This window comes from Solanum lycopersicum, chromosome 1 (genome assembly GCF_036512215.1).
Source record: "Solanum lycopersicum chromosome 1, SLM_r2.1".
NCBI classification, from domain to species: domain Eukaryota; kingdom Viridiplantae; phylum Streptophyta; class Magnoliopsida; order Solanales; family Solanaceae; genus Solanum; species Solanum lycopersicum.
In genome coordinates, this window is record NC_090800.1 from 59,839,415 (window position 1) to 59,865,648 (window position 26,234).

Below are 26,234 nucleotides of genomic sequence, written 5' to 3' on the forward strand. Positions count from 1 at the left end.
TTTTCGTTGTCGAGTACTTCGCCTAGGTTCCTCACTAGTTAGAATATTTTCCATTGATTCTTCTCGTGGTCGTTTAGGTCTTTCACTTGTTGACTCACTTTCAGTTTTATACGGATAAATGTTTTAAAAAAACTCTGCATTATCTGATTAAATTATCGTATTAACATGAATCTCAGGATTATCAGATTTGTGAACCAAAAATCGACAGGCTTTACTATTCACAGCATACCCAATAAAGACACAATCTATTGTTTTGGGTTCAATTTTAACCCTCTTAGGTAAAGGAAACTCTACCTTGGCTAAACACCCCCACACTTTGAAATATTTCAAGTTGGGTTTTCTTTCTTTCCACAACTCATATGGAATTGATTGTGTTTTTCGATGGCGTACTCTATTGGGTATTTTATTAGCTGTAAGGACTGCTTTCCCCTAAAGATTTTGCGGTGAACCAGAATTGATCATTAAGGCATTCATCATTTCCTTTAATGTTCTGTTCTTCCGTTCTGCCAAACCATTTGACTGTGGTGTATAAGGTGCAGTAGTTTTATGAATAATACCATATTCCAAACATATCTCTGCAAAAGGAGATTCATATTCTCCACCACTATCACTCCGAATCATTTTTATCTTTAGATTCAATTGGTTTTCCACTTCATTTTTGTATTGCTTAAATGCATCAATTGCTTCATCCTTACTATTAAACAAATATACATAACAAAATTGAGTGCAGTCATCAATAAAAGTTATAAAGTACTTTTTCCCACCACGAGATGGTGTTGACTTCATATCGCATATATCTGTGTGAATTAAGTCTAAAGTTTTAGACTTTCTTTCAACAGACTTGTAAGGATGTTTAACAAACTTACCTTCCACACAAATTTCACATTTCGACTTATCGCATTTAAAATTAGGCAATACTTCTAGATTAACCAATTTTCGCAAGGCTTTGTAATTTACATGTCCCAAACGGGCATGCCATAAATCACTTAACTCCAATAAGTAAACAGAAGCAGAATTTTTATTAATACTGTCAATAACCATTACATTTAGTTTGAAAAGACCCTCATTGAGGTAGCCCTTTCCTATAAACATTTTATTCTTACTTATTACAGCTTTATCACTAACTAGGACACACTTAAACCCGTTCTTAACGAGTAGTGCAGCAGAAACTAAATTCTTCCTAATAGTAGGGACATGCAGAACATTGTTTAAAATCAACACTTTGCCGAATGTCATTTTCCACATTACTTTCCCAGTTCCTGCAATCCTTGTTGTTGCTGTGTTTCCCATGAATAAATCTTCATCGTACTCAGCAGGAGTGTACGTTGCAAAGGCTTCTTTTGTAGAGCAAATATGTCTAGTAGCAACTGAGTTCAGAAACCACTCCTTGGGATTTCCAACTAAGTTTCATTCTGATATCATTGCACACAAGTCATCTGCATCTTTCATCTTTTCCACGATGTTTGCTTGACTTTTGCCTTTGCCTTTGTTTTTGTCATTTCTTGGAGCATGACAATCAGAAGATCTATGACCAGCCTTGCCACAATTATAACAATTGCCTTTGAATTTCTTCTTGGCCTGTTCTGACTTCTGCCCGTTGGACTTTTTTCTCTTTTTGTCTTTGGTAGGAGCTTCTTCAAAAATATTAACTCCAATGATTGTTGAACTCTTACGCGACTTCTTTTCGGCATTTCTGTTATCTTCCTCAATCTTGAGACGAATCACAAGATCTTCAAGCTTCATTTCTTTACGCTTGTGCTTTAGGTAATTCTTGAAATCATTCCACAAAGGAGGCAACTTCTCGATCATTGCAGCCACTTGAAAAGCTTCATTTACTACCATGTCTTCAGCAATCAGATCATGGAGAATAAGTTGAAGTTCCTGCACTTGTGATCCAACAGTTTTACTATCTACCATTTTATAGTCTAAAAACTTTGCGACCACAAATTTTTTCAAGCATGCATCTTCTGTCTTATATTTCTTCGCAAGTGCATTCCACAACTCTTTTGAAGTTGTTATTGCACTATAGACATTATATAAGTCATCCTCTAAAGCACTAAAAATGTAACCTTTACATAGGAAGTCTCAGTGTTTCCATGCTTCAACAATCATAAATTTTTCCCTGTCTGGCATATCATCAGCAGGTACTGGAGTATCTTCACTTGTAAATTTCTGCAGACCAAGAGTGGTAAGCCAGAAAAATACTCGTTGCTGTCATCCTTTGAAATTCACCCCTGTAAATTTACCCGGTTTCTCTGCTTGTGATAAAAGAGTTCGGGTTGGTGCAGCAACAGCCACTGTAACACCAGTATTTTCCATTTCTGATAAACAAAATTGATACAATATAAGTAAGCAATAAATTATAATTGCAGACTTAAAGGAGTATAAAATCACAAAGATTTTTGTCTCCACCAGAAACACAGATTTATATATAATTTTCTTAAGATTGTTACCAATCTGTGTTAAGAAAATTAGAAATTACTGGTTGTAATAAATCATTCAGAAACACGAAGTAACTGAGATTTTTAGAACCAGTAAATAAGATGAACAGAAATTTATTTGTAAAAAATAATTTAATCTGTAAAACTTACCAGAATCTTGAATACTCTTTTATTTCTCTTTTTAGGAAGAAAATCAAGTCCACTGAATTCAAAGTGTCCCCTTAAGGAAATTATTTCCCTCTAGTATCCGAGGTTTGATTTGGAATATAACCTCCCAAGGTAAAATGATCTTAATCAGTAGAGTATAGATACCAAAAACTCTACTGTCAGCGAATCAATCCACAGCAGGAAAGTACACGAAGAAATATATGTTTTTTAAGAAGAAGGAAGATCAGAAAATTCGTTAGTAAATATTTTGAATATTGAATGGTATTTATAGGCAAGAATAATATATTCTGAAAGGTTGCTACCCTTTCAGAATTGACACGACCATTAATGAAAGGTTGCAAACTTTCAAATGATATTGACTGTTCCTGAAAGTTGCAACCTTTCAGAACAGTCATGGCAGGAAATTTTGAATATAACGGAATTTAAAACAGGTCACTCGCGCGGATCCGAGTCAGGTCGGGTTAACTAAAAAGTTGAAAACATTTCGGTTAAATTCTGTTATCAACTGATTTATTGAAAATAATTTTTGGCCATTTAAATTAATTAATAAATAATTAAAATAAATTTTTTCCAAAAAATTATCTCTCGATTTGCCAAAGCCAAAGTCGAAGCCGAAGTGAGCGACGACGACGACGGTGCGAGGGGGGTCCCTCTTTCCAACCCTTTTAACAATTAATAGGAGTGTTTATTTATTTAAACGCTCCTATTTTCATTTCTATTACCCATGAGGGACTATTGCCTTTTTCAATAAAGCATTAGAGGACTTTTCAAGTTCCCAACCTTTCAAGTTCTAAAAATTTCAAATTCCTCTCCTTCCCTCTATTTCCCATCAATTCTTGCTACATACCCAACAATTATAGAATAAATTGGTGAAGTATAGAAATTCTATGAACAAATAATTCTTTTTTAAGTCTAGCGTGATTTCTATCACATCATACTCGCAAAATCTTTGTTATTATCGCGGTTTTAAGCTAAGAGGCCATGCGTGTCGTCCTGGTATTCATGAATGCGCTAGAAATCTGTCACAATTTAATAGGAGCAGCACCACTTCATACTCATATAGGTCCTATCATCAAGTGTATTATGTAGAGCAATACACCACCTATAAGGTATATGACTTTTATTAATATCTCAAACTTTGACTCACCTTTCTTTGCAGATTATCACTATATTCACACATCATAGGAGGGACAAAAATTTTACTTGATTAATCCAATATCATTTGTAGGGTTACCCTCATTGTTGATTTTATCAAATGACTAAAAGTCTTTACTCCCACGACGTTTTCGTAGAATGTGAATTTACTTGATTCAACTCCAACTACACATAATTTATTTTCGTAAATAATTTATCTCACTATAGCTGCTTCTTCAAATTATATCTCAAAAATATGTGTCAATTTAGTCACATAAAAAATTATTTTATTGTAATTAAAATAAACACTAAGAGTTGGCTTAACAACTTAGTCTCATCACCAATCAACTCCACAACAACTAATTCTAATTGATTGTTTTTATATTATGACATCCACAAATTTACCAACTTCTTTTGCCTTTTTCATAATATATTGTACCTTTTGTACAATAAACTATTAACTTATTCAATATTTTCTTATCGTACTTCTTATGTATTATTAAATACACTTTTGAACATAATGCATCAAGAAGCAATAAAATTTTCAATAAGAACATAAATAATATGATCATTTCTTTTAAACCTCAACAATTATTTTTTCCTTGTAATATTAATATCCAATCAAATAACAATTAACTATCACAACTATGAAAATGCAACATTTATTAACATACAATTAAAACCTTAGATCATATTTTTCTTATACTTTTCTTTAGGATCATGTAACACAACATTAGTAACATACCCCTAGACATTCAAATATTTCACAATAGAGGAATTACATTCAACATCTATGAAATTCTATTGATTAAAATATTTTTCACAAGAATCAAATTACACGAATTTTAATATTCATGTACCAACTCAAATAATGCTAATATTCTTATATGTAAGTTTAATCAGTAGAATTTTTATTCTAAGAACTTAAGTAGTTCTAGAATCGTCAATTTCAATAAATATTCTTCTTCTCCATTCGAGTGTAGAAACACAAAATCATTTTAGTTAGCACAATTGTAGTCAGCATTTCAAAAATCTAACACTCATTTTTTCACGTTCAGATATTTTTCACAAGATTCTCTTAATAAAAGACCACAATAATTTACATTATTCTCTTATTCTTTTTACTTAGCGAATTTATCATTTCTCGGAATCTTCTGTAATATTGACGAATATGTGGATTTATTATTGTTTAAGAATACCGTTGATCCTAAAACTTCAATTAGCAACAAAAATATTCAATATATGATTTTGCTAAAAAGCTTTCTTTACAAAATTTAAGAATGAGTTTTACAAAAACACATTTCAATTCTACCAATCATGACCTTATTAGAATTATATTCGAGAAGATGTATTTTTGAAGTTTTTCATGCTTGATGGAATTACAAAAACACATAGTAATAAATATTTTCTTCTATAAAAAAGAATAATTCCCCTTACTAGTTAATATTTCTTGTTTAATCATTAGCTTTATATTCTTATTGCACTATTATTATGCATACTTACAATAGAGTTTGCATCTAACGATTAATTTTTAATTAGTAAAATAAGACAGAGTGTTTATGTGATATTATGATTCATATACATTAAAAATTATTCCTTTTGTATAGGCACACACCACAAAATTCGCAAGGATCTAATATAGGTATGTAAATCTCTTAAAGATCTATCAATTGATATAAATGTCATGTCAAAACGCAAATAAAAAATGTTCTGATGAACTTTCTCGGCAAAAGCACTAATGATATAATAAAACCACCACAACTCCAGAGATCCAAATAACATTTCTACCCTTATCTCCCAACTAATTTTTTTTTTGTTACAAGTAAAAATTACGGTGATGTACACTATTGTGATTTTTATAGAGAGCCAATGATTCGGCGATTACATAAAAAATCAACTTTAACTATAGACTTTTTCTCCAGCACAATTTGTTAGTATCTCTTATCTCTTTCACCTTTTATATTTTATTGGTACTTCATGTCCTGTATGGTAGATGTGATTTTATTTACCATATTATATTTTTTGATAGCTTATATGCATTTCTTTATATTTTTATAGTTTTGCTTTTGTAATAATTTTATTCTGTTACATTGTTATTTTCGATCATTTTTCTATATAGTTAATGTTTGTTATTTAATTGATACTTTATATTGCTTATTTTTCATTGTTTTAGATATTTTTAACATTAAGTATTTACTACAAGTCACATTGTTGAGGAATTTTTTGTTGTTTGAACTTGTTATATGTTTGTGAAACTTTTATCCAACACTCATTAGACAATCATCGTTTGTTGACCACTATTTGAAATTGTGAAAATTTGTTTGTAATGTGACTATCAATAATTATATATATATTATTATCTATAATAATGATCCATTTGATTCTTTAAATATAAAACATAACGGATTTTTTGTCAATGGCTGATGATGATTTTTGTTTTTTAAATGCCTCACTGAGATATAAAACAAAGAGTTTTATTATTTATTATTATTGTTATTATATCTTTTGATTTATATAAATGCAATTGTATTTCTTTCCTTAAGTGTTTATTACAAGTATCTAGTTTTACATTGAAGTCATCTGAAAGAAAAGCTTAAATACTTTTTGAATGTTTTTTCTATCATAATCTATATTATTGACAATCGGTAAATATTTCACAATATCTCAAGTTTAATTTTTATTATATTATTTATATATGCATATTTAATGTTAGTATAGTTATGAAATTAATTTATAGGACCTCCTCAATTAAAAAATTAGTTCAGTCGGGACCCACAATTGTGGATTCTTAAGGGTGATAATTCCTTTTTTTCATGATCATATGAACTCTAGCTTAAATCTAATTGCTTTTTTATATTAATATTTAATTATTAATTAATTAACATGTTTCATATTTTTTCTAAAATAGATGGTGAATCTAAAATTTTAAAATATTTAAATAACTAAGTTTCTTTTTGAGTTTTAAAATGTTGACACTTTAGGTGATGCTCAATGGGATGATATCTTGTTATTCAAACATTTCAATAGTATGTCAAGAAAAGCTTTTTGCACAAGCATATGTTTAATCTTTTAAGGCTAATTAAAGTTTAAGGATTAGTTTTCTTCTTAATTAAACTTTTTGGGTCTTGGTTCAACTAATCTAAAACTAATTTATTGGATTCTTATTGATTTTCCTTCATTCAATTGCATATCGAATTACTTTTTTATGGTGTTAATAAGCTTAAATTATAATACTTAAATGTCGTCATAAATTTAAAATAAACAATCTACACTCAAATACTAACATATTTCATTTTAAAGAGCGAACGTAGTCAATTAATCTGCCGAATAAAGACAAGACATGCTAACTAAGCACTAAATGATGTTGAGTTCATCAATGTTTGCTTCTTGTGTTGTGTGAGAAGATTTTCCTTTGTATAAAGAGTTAATGAGGCACATGTGTTCAAATATTGTGCTAGGGTTGCAATTTCAGTGATGTAACCTTCTTATTCTTTGTGTAACTAATTGTTTTAAGAAGTTTCAAAAAGTTATTCATTTCTTAATAACTTTATGGTGTGATTTTAATGTTTTGGATTAACACTTTTCTGAACCGTCATAAGCAAGTTAGAAGGTGAGACTATGTATAATGTGGTTCCATTACCATATTTTCCAGACCTAGCACAATATACCAAGTTTGTCTTGCGGATACGAGAGTATTGAACCAAGTCTAGTATTTAGATGGAGAATTGGCACTTTTAATACTTCTCTCTGTTTAGTACTAATATTTTATCATTAATTTAATAGTAGAGTGATTTTGAACTCCGGTACCTCATAAACTATGTATACGGAGCAAAAACCTCTTCACTATAAGTTAAGAAGTATACAGTGTTTAACCCAATATCATATGCATCATGTTAAGTTTGCGTCTTTAGGCAAAACATTGACAACGTTAGGTCTTATAAAGAAGCATGTCAGCACTTGAATGTAGCTTATTTATCTTAATTTATGGCAGCATTTAAGTGTCAGAATTTATAAATATTATACCTATTAAAAGTAATGCAGTGATTTAAACTGGGTGAATAAAAAAGAGTAATAGAAATATAAATTAGTTGCAAATTAGTTTAATCAAGACCCACAAATCTTAATTACGAATACAGACAATCCTAAAACTTCAATTTGCCATAAAAATATCAAATATCTTATTGTGCAAACAACCTTTCTTGACATAATTTAGGAATAAGTTTTATAACAACGCGTTGGAACTCCACCGATCATCACCATGTTGGAATTGTATTCAAGAAGATTTATTCTTGATGTTTCATGCTCGATGGAATCGAACCAATTCATAGTAATAAAATGCTTTCTCCAGGAAGAAGAAAATTTGCCCTTCCTATCACGTGTTGTTATTTTTCTTATTTAATCATTAGCTTCATATTCTTATTGCATTGCTATTATGTACGAAATAACCTATCTCATCTTTACATACATGAGAGTTTGCATGGACAAATTAATATTGAATCAACCAATTGAGACAAAGAGTATTTATGTGTTATTATGATGTATATACGTAAAAGATTACTACTTTTGTATAGGTATACACGACAAATCGAGATGGGTCTTATATAATCACATCTTATGGAAGGAATACATATATATTGATTTTCTCAAAAACGTTTATAAAACAGTATTCTTATTGGACAACAAAGTCTTGATCTGTAGGCAACTTTTAAAATGTGCGTAATAGAATTTTTTGAGAAAGAAGAAAGAAATATGAAGGCATGGAATATTTTACAATCATGGCGTCGACATTCACATTATGTGTTTTGATATATTAAAAATATTTTAAATTTGTAAAACTTCAGAGATTATGTGCATATGAATTCTTTTGCTTTGTTTTGTCCTCATTTTGTAGTTAAACTCTCCTGGATAAAATTCAAAAAAACTAGAATGAGAAATGGACATAAACAATCATTGAGGACATAAATTGGTGAACTAGAAACACATTATAAGTCTGGAATCACTGACTCATTGCAATCACTATTTGAGAATTTCCAGTTTTTGTTTGATACAATATGATATAAGGGTTTCACGTCGCTAATGTACTGGAGTTAACTCCCCTTTAGCGGGTGTTCATTCAATGCAGGAGACACTAAAGTAAATTAGGCCGCTACAGTGGGGTTAAATAACAATTTATGTTGAAACTCCCTTAAAGAACTCATTATTCAATGAAGCTCATTTTTTAAAGAGGAAGGGAAACCTAGGGTAATTTTCTTCACATTTTTACTAAATTCTTCGGTAAAGATTACTAATTCATTTCCCTGACTTATTATTGTGATTCTTTGGCCTTAAAATCCTTGTTGGGTGATCTTAGAGAGAGCTTGACTTGAATTATGGTGGAAAACACTAGGTTTTGTAAAAAAGAACATAGAAATCATATTGAGTTAGGATTGATTATAATCTGAGTATTTGTAGGTCATTATTGATTGACGGTTTACTGTGTTTTTTATTGTTTTAGTCTAGGAACAAGCCAATATTCATTAAAGGGATTACTCATGTTCAATAAAACTTCGAAGGCTTGATTTAAGGTATGCTATCATTGTTTGTTTTCATGTTTATCTTATATGAGTTTGTATAGTGCTTCATTAATATTACATATGTAACATCTCACAAATTGAAACAGCAAGGAAGAAGCTTAGAAGTTTAAATGGTCATTTTCAGAAAGAATTAAAATTTGGAATTTTTCTGAAGTTAGGACAAAGTGTATTTTTGGTCAACTTCAACGGCCATAAATCCTAGTTCAGGACGATTTAGAGGTAGTTCTTCTTATAATTAGAAATACCTTGGTAAGATCTTTCAAACGCCGCTGAGCTTACACAATTTTGACATCGTATTGTGAGATATGCCCTTTAGAATTTGGGCTATCGGATCAAGGAAATATCCAATCCGGAATTTTAAAGGGTGTTTTGGTGTTTTCCTTATCCAACCTAAATAGTTTTTATTGGTTAATAAATTTGGGTCTAAACTAATCTTATTCATTTTACACTTTAAAAAATAAGTTAGGGTTTTGAGAGTAGAGAAAAAAAGAGGAGAAAAGAGGAGAAAGGAGAATAGGAAGCAAGAACGTTCCAAATCATCGAAGTTCGGGTTGTGGAATTCATTGGAGGTGATGCCTCAAAAGGTACGTGAGATAATCTTTCGTTGGGTCATGTCACCCACACACAAACTTGTTTAAATTCCGGGTTTATTTTTTAGTTAAAGATATTGGTTAATTAGGGTACTAATTATCCAATGTGTTTGGGGAAAGAACCATGGAAGTTTAGAGGATTAGAGATAAAAACGTAGGAGAAAAGTTTAGAACGCTTGACCGTAGGGCCTTGGCGTTCCACGCCTCCCACAACTCAACAGGACAATCTCTAATTGTAGGTCCTTGGGGCGCTGCTCCATCTAGAGTTCCCCAACATGTGCTCAAAAGTTTGGGGCCTGATTCCCACAACTCTCAAAGCACGCAGGACACATGTGCATCCCATTCATTCCCAACAATTTTTAGTACTAGTTTCTAAGTGATGTATTCACATTTCTTAGTTGATTCCACCAATATAAGGTACGCCTAAAAATCATGAAATCATCCATAAACATGAGACCATGAACCTCGAATCCATAATCCAATTCAACAAAATATAGATCAAATTCAAAGAGGTTAAGTGTTAAGTATAGAAGTTAAGAAGTAAGTCAAAGTAAAGTTTCTTCAAGTTTCGAGAGTCTTTATTAAATATTTTACCTTCGTTTTAAGGATAAAGTTTCAGGGTAATCAAAGAGTAAATATTTGAAGTTCTTCCTTCAAAGAAATAAAAGGGAATTAAGTATTCCCTAACAGTTGATTTAAGACTCAAGTTATAAGTTAAGTAAAGAGTAAAGAGTAAAAAGTAATGTTGAAGTTCATTCTTCAAAAGTATATGGGAACCAAGTATTCCCAAAGAGATTTAAAATGTTTTCACATTTAAACAAGTAAGGAAACAATGTTTTCCAAAGAGCATCCAGGTTAGTTTCAGAAAAGATTTATAGCTTTATAAAATTAAGCCAGCAAGAAAATGAGATTTCCAAGATAATGTTTGAGATATGTTTTTGAGAAGAAATGCAGAATCACAGGAAAAGTTTTGTTTAAAGATATAAGATAAGTATATTTTTGGGATTAGAATTGAAAACTGATATGGGGATGGGATTTTAGTATTAACTAAAGTATCCATGAAAACCGTGTAGCCATCATGGGTAGAAAAAGGGTCATACTTTTTAGATGAATCCTTTCAAATCAGACTAGTGGATCCATTAGAAATTTTAGGTCCTATTCTCTGGTAAGGTTACGATAGCAGGGCAGCGTGGGCTGAGTAACACTGTATCATCACTAGAACTACTAAGTGATGGTTGTCAATTAGAGAATCATCGACAACAATAGATGCATGGTTCCTCAAGAGGTCTTGCCTAGTATGGATGTGGTATGGGACATCATTCATATATTGCATGAGCATACATTGAGAGGAAGCATGATAAGTCTTTTATTATGATTATGAGTTGACGTTAGTTTATTTTGTACTTTTACATACATATCATAGTTGTTTTGTATTTTTGTATACACACAGAGCTTACATCATGGTTTTTAAACAACCTATCTTTATTATGCAATTGTTTTTAAAATGCTTTATAATTAAATGAGTTTTGCTAAGTATGCATAAGTTAAGTGTTTCTTTCATATTCTCTTTCAAGACAATGTTGTTTTTTCAATCTAACACGCAAAATCATACATTCAGTGTACAAATGCAAGTTGGTCTGCATCATATCATGATGCAGATGTGATGCAGATATTGGTAACTAGGATCAATATTTGACGTAGTGTTGATCCACTAAGCAACTCAGAGTCACTTGGTGATCCTCCCTTCATTCTGGAGGAAATATTTATCATTCTAGTGATTGGATTTAGTTTTCAGTTGTTAGGATGATTGGTTGTCGTGTCCCAATATCCCTCTTTAAATTAGAGGCTTCATAGACAAATGTTGTTTTTAACAACCCTAAAAATTGATATGCTAAGTAATGCTTAATGTGCCTAGAATTCCTACGATTAGACCGGGTTCACACGGATTGATGCGCGTAGAACTAGACCTCTTAATCCTTGCGACATCCAAGCCAACTATCTTGGGGAGTTATTTGAGTTACGAATGTTTGGTTCCTGCCATGAAGTGTACCCGAATACTAGGATTCACCCGGATGAGTCTTAACCGGACTTAGAGGGTTAGTCCGATGTTTTAAGGGTTTTATGGGTATAAAGAAAATTTAGGGTCCTTCCATTAAGTGTACCCGAATACTAGGATTCACCCGGATGAGTCTTAACCGGACTTAGAGGGTTAGTCCTAGGTTATAAGGGTTCTAGGATTATAAAGGTAATTTTGGGTCTAGGGGTAGTATATTAATTACCCTAGGCTGATATTTAAATAATAAAATAATGTTATTAATTATTAATATAAGTCAAATCTCGATGGTCAAACCCGAGATTGAACTTACCTCCATACTTGGGTTCGAGCCAAGTTGGAGGCATAATGAGGCATAAATTAATTTATTAAAATTAATTAAAATAAGGAGGGGCATTATAATAACTTAATATATATTTTACAATCAAATTTAACATTTTAATTGAATTGAATAAGTCAACAACAATTCTCACAGAAGAGGTGCATGACTCCCACTAGGAGTGTGCTTCATGCCCACTCTTAATTCTTTTTATTACTCCTAAAACCTTTTTCATCTTTACTTCACCATTCAAAAACAGAAAAAATAATATAAGCCTACTGCTCTAAACGTGTTCTTGGCTGCATCCATCAAAAACAAAAAGAAAAATTCGTACGCCTAAGCATCACTCATAAAGAACTTCACTTGTGAACAAGAATCAAGGCTCTGGAGAGAGGTTTGGGCATGGGTTAGGGCGTGGGATTGTGTCTTGTTTTCAAGGCTGAAAAGGTATGGGTTTTCATACTCATGGTCCCTTTCCAAAGATACCCTTAGGACTAAGATGAATCTATTCCGAAAACTAGGGTTGTTCCGCGTTGTATGTCCCTGTCATAGATCCCATCGATTTATAGGTTTGGAATGCGTGCGGGTAGAACTTAGGGATGTAATGTGTTTTCTTGATGATTACGTTCATGTTTGTATGTAAGGATTTATGTGAAATATAATCATGTTGTCCGAAACTATGTGTTTATGTGTGTACTATGTGTAGCCGTGACATATACTTTTGGGTTGAAGTTCGAATGTGACATGTTATGGTTGTATTCTTACGTGCACAAACTTGTATAAATCGTGATTTTCATATGACATATAAGGTGGATGATTTGAATGAAAACTATTAGCTAATTGAATCCATGAAAATGCACCTAAAGATGTACTAAATGATCCATGAATCACCCTAAGAACTAACGTGTAAACGTTGATGAAAATGGGCTTAAAAACATACATAATTTCACGCAACTTGTTGATGAGTTTCGGACAAGTTAAGTGGTATATCATGCTATATAAAATGAAATTAAAAATAAGTGAGGTCACTGAGAATCGAACCCATGACCTCACCATGTTAAAAAATTTTGAAATAAATTGATAGAAAAAGAATGTGGAATCCGAACCCGTGTTCCTTGACCAAAACATAATAAGGATAATGAAAAATAAAAATGAAGGGTGTAAGTTTCGAACCCACAACCTCTCGCCCAGACTTAAGGAAGACTTAAAAGAAAAATAAAAGTTGAGACGTGTGGTAATCGAACCCATGACCTCTAGGCAGAATAAAAGGAATTAAGGAGAAAATTAAAGTAGGGTTGTGGGTGTTCGATCCCACACCCTATTGGTCAAAACAAAAATGGTTAAAGGAAAAAGTAAAATAAAAGAAAATGAGGTTGTGGGGTTTTGATCCCACATCCTCTCAGTCCCAATGAACGAAAAGAATAAAGAGAGAAATCAAGGAAAAATGAATAGAAGGTTGGGGCTCAATTTTGGGTCCCCAAGCCGTGTGGGTCAAACTAAATTTAAAAAAATGTAAGTGTTATCCAAGAGATTTGAAATTGGGTTCCCTTGTCCCATTTACGTATTGATACATAAGTCATACGTGAAGAAATGTCCAAATAATGCTGCCTACATAGAACGAAATCAATGATCTTGGCATACAGACAAGATGCATAAGTCTTGTACTACAATATCTTAGGAAGATAGATTTAGCATATATAGAGTCATTGGTCTAGCATACGTTTAAAAGTAAGTGAAACTAATATGTATGAAACGAAATGATGAACTCCTAGAAGGGTTAAGTAAGAGTGTGGAACACACAAAATGGCCAAGTGCATTGGCATATGATGAAACAAACATTCACGTAAAAAGGGGTGAGTAATTATGAAGAGCAAATGTGGTAAAGCTAATGAATGTGGTGACAACATAATAAGAGGCTATTGTGAAATATGAGAGCAATCTCAAATGATCCTAAGTAAATGTTACCAAAACATACTCACCTATGAGAGTGTAAAGTTAATGAATAGACCAGTCTCTATGAACAATCTAATGAATGTATTGAGATTAATGTATGCTTAATACTAATGATAAGAGGAGAAATTATCTATTTATCTCTGATGTCCTCATACTAGAAGTCAGCTTCCATGATGTATGAGTTGAATGAAATGGAACTTTATACTGAGAACCGATTGGCTAGCTATGAGCAGTGATGCCTTCCTTCGAGAAGGGCGGAGGTTCACGTAACTCCCATGAGATGAGACTGTATAGTATATTAGGTATGGGTCTCCTTATATCTCCTAGTCTTTGAACATATACTGCCAATATATGGATCTAGCAGGTTTAAATTCCCTATATACGCTAGCATGTTTAGGGTCACGTTGGCCGGTGATTCTATCTCTTTTTGGTGTGGGGAAGACACTGTATTTTATGATGTTCACATGATCTATGTCGGTTAAAGTTAAAGATCCCAAAGAAAGAATCAGGCCATCCTCAAATAATGCACATAATGAAATAAATGATACTTACCAAAGGTGTTAGGATAGGATAATCAAGAGGTGATCTAGACTTAAGAAATGACACTAGCTTATTCTTGGTCATTGCACAACAAACCCAATGAGAGCCTTAAACTAAATCCTAGGTTTGACTAGTAGTTACACTAGTATATGAATGAATGAAATGAAGTACGCCTGAATTAATGAAGCAGACTCTGTGTTTGATAAAGAAGGCTCACTAGTCGAGGTCCCATATGTGGAGCCCTCATTTTGTGAAGTCTTAATGTCAAGTCCTTGATTCCAAGGTCTCATAGCATATGAACGAATCATATGAAATATGTTAGGTGGTATATGCAATATGTTAGGTGCTATATGTACTACGTTATGTGTTGTGTGCCATATGATACATATGATGAAGCATGTTACTCTCATGGCATGACTTTTCTAATAAAATTTGACAAGTCCACTTGACTTTCCTAATCAAAATTTTGCAAGTCCACTGCCTTGACTTTCCATAAATCATGCTGTTAGGAAAGAGTTATTCTTACTCATGCATGTCCTTGGTGTGTGCTTGCATATACCAATACTTAGTACAAGTGTGTACTAATCTCATGCAATATCTACTTTTAGGTCCAGACACAGGTGGACGTTAGATCTTACAGTACGACGTTGAAGCTATCCGAACGTAAAGCTTTCAACTTCAATTGGTAGGCCCTCATGCTTTTGAGGATGTCTACATTTATTATATAGATTAGATATAGGATTTAGATTGTGGAGCATGTTCCACTAGTGTTTCGTTTATACTTTTATTTCATACATTGTATTGGTTCCATTTTTGCAAGAATACACTTAATAAAGATTGAACTATTTCTTTCATTTGATTATCTTATTGTTATATGGTTGATTGTGAACGTTTATAAGTTTAAGTAGAATGTTTTACACAAGTGTTAAGTAACAAAAGTTTCAAATTTTCTGCTAAAAGTAACCTAGATGAAGTAACGATAATATATGTAGGATTGTCTGCGACCACTGAGAGGTCAACGACGCCGGTTTCGTCTGGGGTCTCGATTCCAGGCATGACAGTGTTAGTTTTTTTAGTCTTTTCATTTAACTTGTAAATGATTGATACTTGAATTTCCACTTTGGCTAAGTATCACTTTTAATTTATTTGTTTAGTTATATATTATGTTTAAGTCTTCCGCTTAGTAAAGTATGTCAAGCCGAAGTTTTGTTGAACACCAAAAATGGTCATTATGTACTTATCATGTCCAGGGTGTAGACTTGGGCAGTGACAAACTTAGTATCATAGCATAAAGTTCAAGAGTCATAGCGATTATATGAAGTCGTGTATGTAGTATCTTTGTCATTGGTTTGAAGTGTTCCGCATCTATGATTAGGAGGATACAAAATGTTTGAATTTCTAACTTCCTTCGTATTCCTTTTTTCTCTTATTCATATATGGACGTGTTTCGAGAGACTCATGCTTCCACAAAGAGCAATCAAAAATCGTCTAGATAGGAGAGATATTGAGAAATAAGAGTTGCAAAATGCACTTGAAGTGCAACCACAAGGAAAAATTACCCATACTAAATTATTTGAGACTATCTGGATGTTAAGTCGAGTTGCCCACATCAGTTAGATATAGACGTAAATGAGAGGATGTGGTTGATACTTCAGAGATCCATGAATTTTTAGCGATGAATTAACCAAGATTTACACGTTGAAGTGTCTCAGAGGACCCTAAAAACATTTCTGAAGTACTTCAAAAATCTTTTGACATATTGCATGTTTTTTATGTTGAGAGGGTTGAACATAGCTGCATACCAAATAAAGAGTATTGCTAGAGTCTTGTTTGCCCAATGGAAAAAGAATACAGCTGAGGATGTACCAATTGTAAGTTGGGTTGTGTTTGAGAATGTTCTCATGGTAGGTTTCATTCGCTATGTGTTGTGAGAGAAAAATATAAGAGAGTTTATAACGCTTAATCCTGCGATTATGAGTGTTCAAGAGTACGGTCTGAAGTTCGCACAACTTTCCTGCTATGATCTGGAGATGGTTGCTGACAAAAGAGGGGGAAATGAGTTTATTTGTGGATGGGTTGTCTCGTCAGTCAATAAAGGAAGGAAATGAAGCTATGCTGATAGGGGATATGCACCTAGAAAGGTTTATGATCCATGTAAAACAAGTGTAGGAGGATAAGTTGAAGGATAGAGTAAACTTTAAGAAGAAAAGGACTATGACATTAGGAAATGAGTTCATGCAACAAAACAATAATGCCAGCAAATCCTCCGTACATTAGAAGCAAAAGAGACCTACTCCATCATCTACGAGTGAACCTACACCTATGAGCAAAAGTGAGTACAATATTCAGAAGTTCAGAGATAATCCAGACTATTCTAAAGAGAGTTTGGCGCAAAGGGATAGTAGGCCTCATGCATGTGCTAAGAATGGAAGAAATCACTTGGTATTTCTCGTGAGGCCTTTACTAGTTGTTTTAAGTGTGGTCAAAATACTCATTTTCTGAGGGAGTGTCTTGAGAGCTGGCAAGGTAGTGGAAATCAGGGCAACAAGGTCAAAGCTTCTCCAGTTGCTCCACCACAAAGAGCTGCACCTAGAGGGCATACTTTTGATACTGGTAAAACAAAAAACCACTTATAGGATATCAACACTTGTCAAGAGCAAGAGGATTCACCAGATGTTGTCATTGGTATGATTCAAATATTTGAGTTTACTTTTTATTCTTTGCTAGACCCCGGAGAGAGTTTATTTTTCGTAATTCCATATATTTATATAATCTTTGATGTTTTTCCTGAACATCTTAGTGAAATATCTAGTGTTTCTAAACCTATTCGTCGGTCTATTCTCGTAGACAGAGTCTATCGTGATTGTCCTATTTTCGTCAATCACAAAAGTACCATGACTGATGTAGTTGAGTTAGATATAGTATACTTTGTTGTCATTATATGTATTTACTGACTTCATGCATGCTATGACTGAGTTGACTGTAGAACTCGAGCAGTCATTTCAGTTTCCAACCGAGCCAGCCTTAGTGTGGAAAAACAGTTCAGTAGAAGAAGGGTCAATTCATTTCGTACATTAAGGCGAGAAAGTTAGTTTCTAAGGAGTATGTCTATAACTTAGTCTATGAATATAGTGTTGAGATAACTCCTATTTAGTGAGTTCTAGTAGTGAAAGAGTTTCTAGAAATCCTTCAAGACGATATTCCGGGAGTCCCTCCCGAGAGAAAGAGAGAGAGAGATAAACTTCAACATAGATGTTCTTCTAGATACTTGTCCTAGATCTATCATTCCATATAGGATGGCCTCAACAGAGTTTGTAGAGTTTAAAGAAAAAATGAAAGATCTGTTTGATAAGTGCTCTGTTCGATAAGTGTTCTTCGACCATGTATCTCACCTTGGGTGCTCCGGTCTTACTTGTGAGAAAGAAAGATGGTTCCCTTAGGATATATATATATATATATACATATATATACATATATATATATACATATATATATATATACATATATGTATATATATATACATATATACATATATATATACATATATATATATATATACACATACATATAGGTTACTATCTGCAACAACTGAGCAGCAACCCGTAGAAGCTACAAGGTTTAATAAACCTCTCGAAGGTCTCAAAATAAGTAAGAATTTAAAGCTTTCTTCACCATGAAGACTACTTTCATTAATAAAAAAGAACAAGAATTTTAAAAATGTTCTACCTTTACAATGTCTCATTAAAACATCTATACGTTAGAAAACAACATTTATTACTAAGCCCATACAAGACTTAAAATAAGCACTTAAAAAGAAGATGTGGGTCTTGTCCTCGAATCTATGTGGACTAACCAAAGCATTATATTCAACACTTCGAAACCTATTCATCATACATGGCATATAAAGAACTTCAATCGCTAAACTTTAGTGAAAACGGGAAAAGGAGTTAGAACATTTAATGCACTAAGAATGGAAGCCATGCAAACACCACAAAAAGGGGACATTTTATTTATGAAAACATGATTTCATGACATTTAGATAAAAACCTTTACAATAAGAGTTTAAGAGGCATAAATATACAAGTCAACAATTACATATAATACATATTCAAATAATCCGCAACCTACCAAAGGTTATCCTAAAACCCACTTACGTAAGATACCAAATGGTCGCCCATACATCCCATTCACAAACAACCAGGTGATCCTCAAGAGTACCCAGAGAAAGGATATTCCTTTACATCACATAGCACTTAAATCCATATTCATCAAGAAAGCCTTCTCATCATTTATAATATCTACCCATGGTTAATATAAGAATTACTTGAATAAGACATCAAAAGGTAACCCATACACACTCTTCAAGCACACCTAAGCAGTCCTCAAAGCTACCATAGAAAAGAAACTCTCTATTAAACATGCTTTAATTAAATCAACATTATTCATTAAATTTATAAAAGAGATAGCTAAAAATTAGGGGACTTCACATAATGGTCTTGGAAGACCTAGGGAACTTATTGTAGTATATTCAAGGGCTACTTGTTCCATATATAGATAGAGTCCTATTCCACTACCTACACGTTGTAGAGCCCATCCAATACTAGAGTGCATATCACACATGATGAGAATAGGAATTAACCTACATAGACCATACTAGAGGTATGTAATCCGGAGTCCTAAGACCCCATACCGTGTAAGGTTTCTACTTAACAAAGGTAGAACTAAGACTCATCCCATGTTTGCACAAGGTTAATGGATATCAAGGGATTATTTATATTATAGTTTCATAATTATGTAGAGCTACTAAAACCATATCACTCGGTGCTTTTTTTTAATATGATAGAGTAAATTCATTCAAATGACGGTATTTGAGAAGGTGCCATTTCTTATTCTTACAAACTCATAATACCCTACCAAGAATGGTTCCACTAGGGATTCTACTCAAAGTCCATTAGGGCATTTCATTCTTAATGTTATTTTGATATTCATGGTTTCATACAAGTAATTAATAGAATGTAACCACTATAGGTCTACCGATCGTAGACTTTCATTGAACTATACATACATGACTAGGCTGCCTAAGTCTACCAAGTTAAGATATCACCTTCATATAACTTTCATGTATCAATAAGAAGGAATAAATCTATCAATAAAGACAAAACATTAATCATATAACTTAGTCAATAATATTCATGTACCCAATAGGGACATCAAGGTACCACATCATTCTATAATGACATGTAACACACCAAAAATTCAATTAGGGAAAGATAGAGTCTATTATGAGGCTATACAATCTCCTCAGAAAAGATCTTTTCTCAGCCCTCAATTGAATTAACTCCTCATGAACATCACTTCCATATTGATCATCTTCAAGTATTTCACTATCTTCATAATCATCACTCTCTTCAGTTGACTCATCAGATACTTTTACAGAGTATTCACTATCTTCAGAATTTGATGGATCACTATTTGGAGCTGTTGGATTTGAAGTAGAAGGAATATTTGAGGTAGTATGTATAGTTATATCTACCCCATTATAAGCAGCCTCACCTACTTGATTATATCCGCTACCCTCAGTGGTCCCAAATTTATTAAAAGTTGTACCAGAATCCTCACTAGGCATGTGGACATATACTTCCAAAACAGACCCACTTTGCAAACAATTACACATTGCTAAGAGGATATTATCATTGTCAATATCTCCTAAAATGCAACTATTAGGTGGCCGGACACTAAATTTACAATTTGGGCTATACCCTAGTTCAATAATATAGTCTTTAATCTCAAAATATGATATTGTATCCACATCAATATCATAATATTCACTCACTAACCCACTCACATATCTTGCTTTATCACCTTCATACAACAAGGCCCCACAATGATAAAACTTTAAAGTAATGAATGTAAACCCACTCATACCTATATGCATAAACATAACAATAATTAAGTAAAAGTTGCTAATAGAATATAATAATTGATTAAGAAAATACATACCCAAATAGTTATAAAAACAATTCAAGTTGAAGAAAACACATATCCAACCCCACACATAAAAAACACAATACCCCACATGAATAACACAATACACGACATATCTTTATCTTCTTACAATTAGGTATGTAACCCCACACAGACACAACACAACTCCCAACATATATTATAGTCTTAGGATAATGTTATTTAAGTTTAACTCCACACCCACACAGACACAACACAATACCCAACATGAAGTTACTTTATTGTAACCCAGAATATAAGACAACACAGAAAAACACCCAACTCGTCTTTATCTTCTTGCATGTTTCATATTATAACAACATAACTCACACAACTATAATACCACCCTACCAACACATACTCAAAACACGTTCCATATAAATGTATGAATAACAAGTCACATACCCCATAACAACAAAGATGACAGTATGAATATATGAATAACATCAACCCTAAAAATAAGAAATTTGATATCTAACAGAACCACAACATAAACCCTAAAAGTTATATTTCACTCAAAATCGAAATCAATATTTAATATATCATAACCCCTACAAAATCTAAGCATGACCACTACAAAATCTAAGCATAACAAAAAATAAAATAAATGAAGAAAAAACTAACCTTTGAACTCAAGTCAGTCACGATTCTTGCTGAATGAAATCGACCCACACTTTCACGATTGAAATCGATCCACACATGCAGCACTGCAACCAAAAATTAACTATCAAAATCCAACATCGAAAAACAAATTTCAGTTGGAAATCAAATTTCTAACTTTTGAAATCGATCCACACACAAATTTCAGTTGGAAATCAAATTTCTAACTTGTTACTTCATCTACTTTTTGGTAAAATTAATTTGGAAAACATAAAACGCCAGCTTTTCAAACTTGGGAAGTGTAAAGTTACTTTTTCGAAAGCTAAAAAAGTGGGTCCCGGCACGTGTTGAACAAACACATCGACCTTTCAGATTATTATTGCCACGTAGGCACGAAAGTGGTAATTAATTACTTAAAAAAAAGTTGGAGGGGGTAATAGGACCTCATCAAAGATAAGGTGTGTCGCAGGGATTTTGGGTATATGCTAGGGGGGTAATTGAGTATTATCCCCCTTTTTATTAGTATTTGAATGTTACTAGTCTAAAACAATAACAAAATACACAATCAATGAATAATGTCTTATAAATGCTCAAATTATAAACAAATCATAACACCATGTGATTCCTATGATCATCCCTACAAAAACTAGGGTTTTCCACCATTCATTCAAGTCAAAGTCTCTCTAATGCCACCAAACAAGGGTTCTAAGGCCTAAGAATCACATTAATAATATAGAGGAATGAGTTAATTATCTATACTGAAGAATATAGTAGAAAAGTGAAAAAAATCACCATAGGTTGCCCTTCCTCTACCAAAAAGGAGCTCTATATAATAATGAGTGCTTTTAGGGGAATTTCAATATAAACTACGATTTCACCTCTCTATAGTGACCTAACCTACTATAGAGGCTCCTCAATAGCATGAACACTCACTATGGAATGAGTTAGTTCCACCACAATAGTGACGTGACACCCGCTTTATCAAATTGCATCGAACAAACACTTGGAATTCTTCAAAATGTTCATGATTAATCAAAGATTTCAGACTCATATTAGATTTCTAGTTCACCAAATTATATCCTCAATGATTCTTTAAGTCCATTTCTGATTCTAATATGTTTAAATTTCATCTATGAGAGCTTAAGAAAAAAAATAAAGGAAAAAGAAGGCAAAATAAGTCAAATTCACATAATATCTGAAGTGTTCAAATTTACAATATTTTTTAATGTATCAAAACACATAATGTGAATGTCGACGCCATGATATCTTAATACTTTTTTCTTCTTTCTTAAAAAATTCTAGTTTCCACATTTTTATAGTTACTTACATATCAAGACTTTGTTGTGAAATGAGAATAGTGTCAAAAGTTGCATAGGAATCTCGATATAACTTCCATAAGATGTGGCTATCATAGATCCTATCTATTTTGTGGTGTATACCTATACAAAATTAATAATTTGTGATGCATATTAATCATAATTACACATAAACACTCTTTGTCTCATTTGGATTAAAAATTATTCGTCGCTGCAAACTATTATGTAAGTATACATAATAACAATGCAATAATAATATGAAGCTAATGATTAAACAAGAAATAACAACACGTTATAAGATGGGGAATTTTTCTTCTTCCTAGAAGAAAGCATTTTATTACTATGATTTGTTGCAATTTCATCGAGCATGAAAAACTTCAAAAATACATCTTCTTGAATATAATTTCAACAAGGTGATGATCGGTGGAATTGTAACCTCTTGTTATAAAACACATTCCTAAATTATGTCAAGAAAGGTTGTTAGCACAATCACATATTGGATATTTTTATTGCTAGTTGATGTTTAGGATTAGCCGTATTCTTAATTAAGCTTTGCAGGTTTTGATTCAAGTAATTTTAACTAATTTATATTACTATTACTCTTTTTTATTCTCTCAGTTGAAATCATCGTATTACTTTTAATAGGTGTAATATTCTTATATCGTGGCACTCAAATGCTGCCACAAATTGAGATAATAAGCTACACTCAAGTGCTGACATGCTTATTTTTAAGACCTAACTCAGTAAAAGCTTTGCCTTGACATTCTAACTAAACATTGTGCAAATGATGTTGGGTTCAACACTATTCTCTTCTTGGCTTATAGTGAAGATGGTTTTGCTCCGTATACATAGTGTATGGGGTATCTTTGTTCAAAAGATTGTGCTACGCTAAAAAATTTAGTAATGAACCTTCCTTATTCTTTGTGCCACCTTCTAAATAGCTTATGAAGGTTCGGAAAAGTGTTAGACCAAAACATTAAAATCACACCATAAAGCTATTATGGACGAACAACTTTTGGAACCTTCTTAAAGCAGTTAGTTGCACCAAGATCAAAGAAGGTTCCATCACCAAAATTTGCAACCCTAGCATAATATTTTTAACACATGTACCTCATTAACTCTTTATAATATGAATCAAAATCCTCTCACTGTAAGGAAACAAACAAACAATGATGAACTCAACATCAGTTCTGCAGTGCTTAATTAGTTAGCATGTCTTGTCTCTGTCTGGCAGAGCAATTAATTACATTAGGTCTTAAACATGAAACATGTCAGCACTTGAGTGTATCTTATTTATTTCAAATTTATGACGATATTTAAGTGTTAAAATTTAATCTTATTAAATCCATAAAAAGTAATACAATGCATGCAACAAAGAATTAAATATATTAGTTGAACCAAGACCCAAAAGGCTTAATTAAGAATAAAACTAATCCTAAAACTTCAATTAGTCTTAGAAAGATTAAGCATATGCTTGTGCAAAAAGTCCTTCTTGACATACTGTTGGAATGTTTGAATAACAAGATACCATCCCATAGAGCATCACCTAGCAGAAACTATTGTTATATCCCTAATATTTTGAAATAAGTTGCAACATCGTGGGGGTAAAAAACAACTAATTTATTTAAAGAATTTCAATTTTAGAGTCACCACCCATTTTAGGAAAAATAGGAAACATGTTAATTAATTAATTATTTAATAAATATTAATATACAAAATCAATTAGATTCTAGGTAAGGGTTAATATGATCACGAAAGAAAGGAGTTAGCACCCTTGAGAATCCACAATTGTGGGTCCCGAATGAACACATTTTTAAATTGAGGAGGAGATAAAAATTAATTTCACAATTATACTAACATGAAATATGTATATATAAATAATATAGTAAAATTAAAATGTGAAATATAGGGAAATATTTACCGATTGCGAATAATATAGATAATGATGGATAAAACATTTAAAAAGTGTTAAACTTGTCTTTTTAATATCTTCAATGGAAAACAATTCTAGATACTTGTAATAAACACTTCAACAAAATATTACAACTAATATATATGAATCAAAAGAAATAATAATAAAAATAATAATTATAATAATAATAGTAATAATAATAATAATAATAGTAATAAATAAATGAATAAGTAAAAGTAAAATTCGTTTTATGTATATCTGAGTGAGGTCTTAAAATTTCAAAAAAATAAAATAAAAATCGTCATCGGCCATTGACAAAATATTCATTGAATATCATAGTAAAAGAATCAAATGAATCATTATTATCAATAATAAGCTATCTATAGTTCTCACAATTTCAATTAATTGCCAGCGAACGATAGTGGTGTAATGAATGATGTATCAAAGTTCCACAAACAAATAACAAGTTCCAGCAATAAAAAAATCCTCAACAATGTATCTGGTAGTAAATGATTAGTGTTGAAAACATCTAAAACAATGAAAAATAAGCAATATAAAAATAGAAATTAAATAAAAATATAAGCTATAAAGAAAATGATAGAAAATAACAAAGTATTAGTATCAAATTAACACAAAAATTAGGCAAAATTGCAAAAACGATACCATAAAAATATAAAGAAAATCTAGATATGCTATTAAAATAAAATATAACCATGGTAAATAAAAAACACATCTACCATACAAGACATGAAATACCAATGAAATATAAAAGGTGAAACAGATCATAGATACTAACAAAATTGCATTGGAGAAAAAGTTGTAGGTAAAATTGATTTTTCATGTAATCGCCGAATCTGTGACTCTCTATCCAAACACATCACTGCAATTTTGACATGTAACCAAAAAAAAAAAAACTTTTGTTGGGAGATATGGAAAGAGGATGTTTGTTAGGTGTCTGAAGTTTGTGGTGGTTTGATGTCGTTAGTGGTTTTGCTGAGAAAGTTCATAGAACACTTTTTGTTGGCATTTTAGCTTGTAATTTGTATCAATCGATAGATCTCGAAGAGATTTACATAGCTATGTACGTTGTGTGGGATGAATATTACTTAAACCTTTAAATTTTAGAAAGAAAGTAACAGCTCTATGAAGTTTGGTTAAGAATAAAAGGAAATTATTTGTGGGTTCATGTAGAGGATGGTTAGGGGAAGAAGTGGTAAGTTTTGGGGCCATTTTGAGGTAGGCGGATGGATGACTGGTAGAAATGAGTGGCGATAAATATGTTGTGAAACTTCTCACCAGACATTCGACATGATATTTAAATCAATAATCGATATTGAAGAGATCTACATGCTTATGTAAGTTGTTTGGTGTGAAGATGACCTGAACTTTGCGAATTTTAAAAAGAAAGTGATTTTGGTGTTTGATTTTTCTTAGATCTATGGAGATTGGTGTTTTAAGAAAAATGAATGAAAGTAAAAGTGACTATGACTAAGTTTTGAAGAATCAATTAATCTTATGATTTAAGGGAAATCAATTTCCAAATTAACAAAGTCGTCATTTGATTTTTTTTAGTAAATATAAAAAAAAACTTACAATTATTTTCAAAATATTTAAAACATATAAAAATCAATT

The 26,234-nt window shown here is 32.1% G+C and overlaps 1 protein-coding gene across 3 annotated transcripts; it reads right to left on the reverse strand.

Annotated features, from left to right (window-relative positions):
• Positions 1–1,000: 1,000 nt before the first annotated feature.
• LOC104646713 (uncharacterized) lies at positions 1,001–26,076 on the reverse strand. 3 transcript variants are annotated; one of them, XM_069297927.1, is made up of 4 exons: positions 25,399–26,076; positions 21,399–21,481; positions 2,592–8,644; positions 1,001–2,321 (listed from the first exon to the last, which is right to left on the reverse strand). In XM_069297927.1, exon 4 carries the CDS (start codon positions 1,915–1,917, stop codon positions 1,408–1,410), a length of 510 nt encoding a protein of 169 aa, XP_069154028.1. In that variant the 5' UTR covers positions 1,918–2,321; positions 2,592–8,644; positions 21,399–21,481; positions 25,399–26,076; the 3' UTR covers positions 1,001–1,407. The 3 variants fall into 3 exon arrangements, 2 of the variants coding, with proteins under 2 accessions (XP_069154028.1, XP_069154030.1); XM_069297929.1 differs by lacking the exon at positions 2,592–8,644; XR_002028045.3 differs by lacking the exons at positions 1,001–2,321; positions 2,592–8,644 and adding an exon at positions 18,666–19,159 and having other exon boundaries at positions 25,399–26,071.
• Positions 26,077–26,234: the final 158 nt, after the last annotated feature.

What these genes read in the sequence shown, in the direction of transcription:
- LOC104646713 (XM_069297929.1), bottom strand. Translation starts at nt 1,917, where the DNA reads ATGGTAGATAGTAAAACTGTTGGATCACAAGTGCAGGAACTTCAACTT.